Here is a 6,146-nt window from a genome sequence, read left to right as displayed (position 1 = left end):
GAACTATTCTCTCTATATTTTAAAAATGTATCAAATCAATCAATGTTTGCACCACTGACACATAATCTTTTGTTACATGATATACCTACAGAAGGATTAAAATACAAAATTATACTATTTGATCTGTATTGCCCATCATTAAAAGAAAAGCTCTCAAAAGGAGCTTGCGACAAATACAATAAATACTGACCAAGTAAGGCTGCAATGAAACAGCACAAGAAAGCACACACACACAAAAATGATTGGAATGGAGAGTGAGGAGTGTAAGTGAGAGTGAATCTATAAATAAAAGTGAGAATATCAGTGAGGAGATAATAAAAGTATGGAAGCAGAGTTCATGCCTGTATTTGATAACATATTTGATTTATTCAAGTCACCATTTGTGGAAGTATAAAATATAAAATACTCGCAACAAAAATCATTTTTTAGAATATTTTTCTTTACTTTAACAAAAACAGGAAAGTTATTAACAAATGACTTTCCAGTTTTTAATTAAGTTCAAATAAATGTTGAATTAACTAAATGTTTTTTTGTTTTAAACGTTTTGAAAAATTTATGTGTTTATTTCTGGTATTATTTCTGGTTTATCAGATTGGTGTAAGTCATTTAGGCATTTTATATTTATATTGTGGATAACAAGTACATAAAAATTTCATATTATTTTGTTATTTTTTATTTGTTTGTTATGTTTTATTTAATATTCATATTATAAATTTCATAAAAAAATAAAAAACATTTGTGCATACAAATCACCGTTGCTTTTTGCTTTACACTACAAGATTTTTAAATAGTATATTAAATTAATTTTATATAGTGTAATAAAGTTGAATGATTTAAAAATCTTGCTTATCTAACATTATGTAAAAATTTTTTAAATACTTTGTAATTTAAATAATAGGTTAACTCAAAGAAATTACCTCGTGAATTCTCTCATATTTCGTATTTAAAACAGAATCGCTCCAAACGGTTTGTAAAGCATAGTAAACAGCACTATAAGGATCAAACCTCTGATACTCCTGCAGAAAATGTAAGAAGCGGTTGGGATGACGGCGTGAACTTTCATGATAAGTACCAAGAAAAGCATGGTTCGATTGTGGAATGCTTAGACAACACAAGTTCTCCCTTAATTGATCCGACGAAGCCAGTGTTAAAACGGAAAGACGAAGAAAACGGTTCTAAAGAAACTGCGCGTATCCTCGATGCGACTAGAAATTTTTATGATAATGATGAAAACGAAAGATTCAATATTGGAGTTAACAGTTCCGTTCATCAGACTTCTAGTAATGGTATTTTTGAGGATTTATCTGTTTTTCAATTCTCGAAATACAACCAAGTAAATTTAAATACATTGGATGATAATACGATGTCATCAACCTCTGATTCAAATGACGATTTTTTCTCTTCAAAAGTAGAAAAGCCTTTAAGTAAAAAGCATACCCATACATTGACGAATTCTGGAAAAACTATGTTGCGTAATTTATTACGACCTGTTAAGAATGAAAATTCTAACCTCAAAGAGTTTCAACAACACGCAACAAATTCTAATAAAAATGGTTCATTTAAAAATTATACTGAAAAAACGATGTCAACTAGTAAAAACATAAGTTCGACATATAATAATACTGCTTCATTTAAAAATGAAGAAATAAAAACTCCGATTGTAAAAAAATCTTTTGGGCGCGGGCAATATTTAGCCTTAATGTCAGAATTATTTGAGAAAAATCCGTCAAGAAATGAACCGAAAACATTCGGCGAAATGGGAGTATTTGAGTTTCCTTCTGATGATGAACTGCTAGACACGCCTCATGTTGCACCTATGGTTGCTAGTTTGCCAGCTTTGTCTAAAAGTGTAAGTGTGCTAAAAAAATGATACCAACCCAGAAAAATACAGCATAAATTATTTATTGGTTTTGAAATTACTAATGTTACATTGTAATACAAAATACTTATTTAATAATATAAATTATTTTAAGTTTGCCTAATATTTAAACGATTAGACGGATAAACGCATAAAAAATCCTACTTTGAAAGTTTTTAGGTGATAGAGAAAATACAACCTTAGTAGAAATTTTGAGGTGATAGAGAAAATACAACCTAAGTAGAAATTTTGAGGTGATTAAGAAAATACAATCTTAGTAGAAATTTTGAGGTGATTGAGAAAATACAACCTTAGTAGAAATTTTGAGGTGATAGAGAAAATACAACCTTAGTAGAAATTTTGAGGTGATTGAGAAAATACAACCTTAATAGAAGTTTTGTTGTTAGCAGTTTATATATATATATATATATATATATATATATATATATATATATATATATATATATATATATATATATATATATATATATATATAAAAGAAATATTAACCTTCTGCATAAATTTAAAAAAGACGCTTTCCAGTTGGATTTGTATACTCCGACCATTTTTTAAACAGCTGCATCATTACAGTATTTGATAATAAAAGTAAATGTTTAAAATGTCTTTCACGTAATACGAACAATTTTCATCTGATTTTTTGTATTTATTCATTTTATATTTCTCGACGATGATTTGTTTTGTTAAATTTTCGTAAGATCACAGAAAATTAGTAACATTATAAAAAAAAATTTTTTATTTTTATTGTAGCAAAAAAATAATTTTGTATTACAGTTTAGTATTTTTTATATAATATATGAAACATTAGGAATATATAAATAACTGTTTCTTTTTTTCATTCAAAAACAGCATTATTTAATTCCAACATTCCATATCCAGTGCCGCATTACTACTTTGTGAGCTCCTTTGGAGTTCTCCATAAAATACAAACTTAAGAAAGGTAAAAAATCTCCGCATTGTGTAACGTACTTTACAGCCCCCTCTGTATAATATGGAATATTGCCTTTTTCTTTAGTTTTTACTAGTCTAATCTCTATGAACATTACGCAATGGTCGAAAAATGAAAGTTTAAATGTGTTAATTAATGTTGTTACGACTTTTAAATAACTCGACTGTCGACTAAATCGATTAATATATCTTCTAAAGTCGACTAAAATCGACTAACACATAAAAATCGGCTAAGTCGATTTAGTCGAATAATGTGAATAAATTTTTTTCTTCGAAATAATCTGTAATAAAAATAATAAAGTAATTTATACTCGTTTTCTATTTTTCAACGTCACATTTAAAAAATTAAGGAGAAAAAAAAAAAGAGAGTGGAGGCTCTCCGAAAACAAGATGAGTTATTTCCAAACCACAATTATTTAGGGAACGCCTTAAATTCTTGCTAAATTTTAGTCAATTTTCTCGAAGTCGATACGACAGTAATGTTTGTTTATAGTAATAAAACTGGTACAATTAATTTATTAAATTTAACCTGTGGAGTTCCCCAGAGCTCTATACTCGGACCACTACTCTTTAGTTTACATCAATGATTTCCCTAAAGCGTCAAATTTAGTGACTGTCATGTTTGCTGATGACGTTAATCTCTTTTTACCGCATAAAAGTATTATAACATTTCAAAATATGAACATTGAATTAGCGAAAATTTTTGAATGATTCAAAAGGAATGAATTGTCACCTGATAAAACAAATGGTCACTTTTATAATGATCACTAGATAAAACAAATAGTCACTTTTTCATCCGACTTCTAAAAAGAAACTACTGTCTCTCGACATGCCCTTACTTTTTATAGACAAAATCCAAATAAAAAGTTAAATAAAAACTTTTTAGGTATATATGTTGATGAAAACTTTTGCTAGAAATATCACACTAATTTTTTGTACAACAAAGTTACTAAAAGTATAGGAGTAATGTATAAGATTAGAAATGCTTTAAAGTTAAACAGTTTTTTTTTTTTCAATTGTCATTTAAACAATGCAAATATTGCTTGGTGTAGTACCAATAAATGTAAACTGGAGCCTCTTTATCGTCAGCAGAAGCACGTTGCTCGTCTTATCAATTTTAAAGACAGATTTACTCATGCTAGGCCTCTTTTATTTAAAATGAAAATTTTTAATATATATCAGCTCAATGTTTTTAATAATCCTTGTTTATGTACAAATATAAAATTAATTCCTCCACAGTTTCTTTTCATAATTTATAAACCTTGAAAAATAAAATTAAATACAATTTGAAAAATGACAATTTAATTCGACAAACATTTTACCAAACTAATTTTGGAATAACAAAACATTGCATTTCGCGGAGCTTCTCTTTGGAATAAAATAGTTGTAGAACATTTTGATTTTTCTCTGGAATGGAGTTACCTCTCATTTAAGAATAAACTTAAAGAAATTATTTTGTCTCTGGATAATATACTTTTATATTTACAAACGTTTAATAATTTCATGTATTATTTGATGTATTTATGTCGTCATTATGCTGTTGTAAGGATATACAACTATATTTGACTATATTTATTGAGATTGTAAATTACGAGCGGTTCTCGATGACAAGACCTGATGGTCTTTTTATAAAAATTAAAACCTGTATAACTATATTATCTTTTACTTAGTATGAATAATGTTTATCTGAAACTTTGAAATTTTATCCTATCAAAATTTAGAAATTTAATTATAATTTTTTGGTCATCGTAAACTTTTAGACTATGGCATGGAAATAAAATTTCCAATTTTTAACTTTTGTTTTATATGTAAAACTTTTAATTTATTTGATAATTTTAGAAGAAAAAAAATTATTTTTCATCAGACTAACAACGTTATAACAACTTTGGCTAGACTAACGTTATTTTTCGTCAGAAATACAAAGTTACAAACTTTGGTTACACTAAAGTTATTTTTCGTCAGAATTGCAACGTTGGCTACACTAACGTAACTTTTTATTTCAATTTATCAACAATTTATAATAGCTATACTAACGTTAATATTCATGAGTATTCAATTTTTTCTTTGATTCTGTCTATAATTCGACATGGTAAATATTTGTGTGATTAAAAAGTTCTTGTAGGGGAGACCGGGGCTAGTTGCAACAAAATTAATAAAACTGCATTTATCTCCTTAAACTTTATTATTTTTGAAATATTTTTTTCAGGGTTATAAAATAGATCTTAATGACATGTTAATCCAACATTGATAAATATAATATAAAACTTAGTTATTCCGCAATAGTGAAACAAAAATGAAAAAAAAAATGTTGCAACTTACCCCGCGTCGGGGCAGGTTGCAACAGTAAGCGGGGCAAGCTGCAACACATCACTTTTAAAAGAATAAGCCTTGTAGAGTTCACAGAAAAATTACTAGTCAATCTTTAATTTCTATTTGGCAACAAAAATTTTATAATTACAATAAAAGAAAGTAGTATTTTCCTTGAGTTGCAATACATTTATTATGCTAGACTTCACATATACCTGACTTGTTTAGTAAACTAAAAACTGTTTTTGAAAAAAAAAAGTTCTCTTGGTCAAATAAACAACAATTAAGTTTAAAAAAAGACAAGAGGAGTATTTAGGATATTTAAGTTCTGTTTTTTTCTGTTTTTAGGATATAAAAACACAATAACATTTTGTTTAAAAAACAATTTTTTTAATGCAAAAAGTTACATTAATTCCATTTTAATTCACCTTTAATGTTTTTCTTTTTGCTTGTTGATGTGGAAGTATTAGACTTTCTCTTTTTAGAACTAACTTCTTTTTCAGCCATAAGTCACTGTTTTACTGGAGTATCTGTAAGAATTTCCGCATACTTTCTCTTTGATCTAGTGAGTATTTCTTTCCTAGGTTGTGCTTTTGGCAGAGGTCTTACATTCTTTGGGGAAAATTCTAATGATGCCAGAGATGGAATTGCAGATTGAAGTTGATATACTAATATCAATATCTGCTTTAGATTGAGTTGAGATTAGAAATCTGCATCTGAAAATATATCCTTATCATATGGGAATATTCCTGCCACTCTAAAACCAGATGTTATGTTTTATTGTGTAAGAGAATGCTGTAAGGCTATTTTGCAATTCCTGGCAAATCATATATACTCATTGTTTTTCCTGGCCATTGTTTCATCCATGAGTCTTGTGCATTAGCTACGCATTTTTTGAATGGTCCGAATACAGATCTATCTAGAGGTTGCAACTTATGTGAGCAATGAGGAGGGAACGAAAGCAAAACTATACAATTATCTTTACACAATGTTATCAATTGAACAGATAAATGAG

The 6,146-nt window shown here is 27.8% G+C and overlaps 1 protein-coding gene across 1 annotated transcript in view; it reads left to right on the top strand.

The window, feature by feature from the left end:
* Window positions 1-1,972, top strand: part of LOC101237408 (piRNA biogenesis protein EXD1) — a 36,435-nt gene extending 34,463 nt beyond the window's left edge. Inside the window, exon 12 of the mRNA XM_065814017.1 lies at window positions 899-1,972. Coding sequence (XP_065670089.1) covers window positions 899-1,870 — 972 coding nt within the window. The 3' untranslated portion in view covers window positions 1,871-1,972. The remainder of the gene's footprint in view (window positions 1-898) is intronic.
* Window positions 1,973-6,146: the final 4,174 nt, after the last annotated feature.

Source organism: Hydra vulgaris, chromosome 12 (genome assembly GCF_038396675.1).
Source record: "Hydra vulgaris chromosome 12, alternate assembly HydraT2T_AEP".
Taxonomy (NCBI): Eukaryota; Metazoa; Cnidaria; class Hydrozoa; order Anthoathecata; family Hydridae; genus Hydra; species Hydra vulgaris.
The sequence above is the reverse complement of the archived record's forward strand: the minus strand, read 5'-3'. Positions and strand labels throughout refer to the sequence as shown.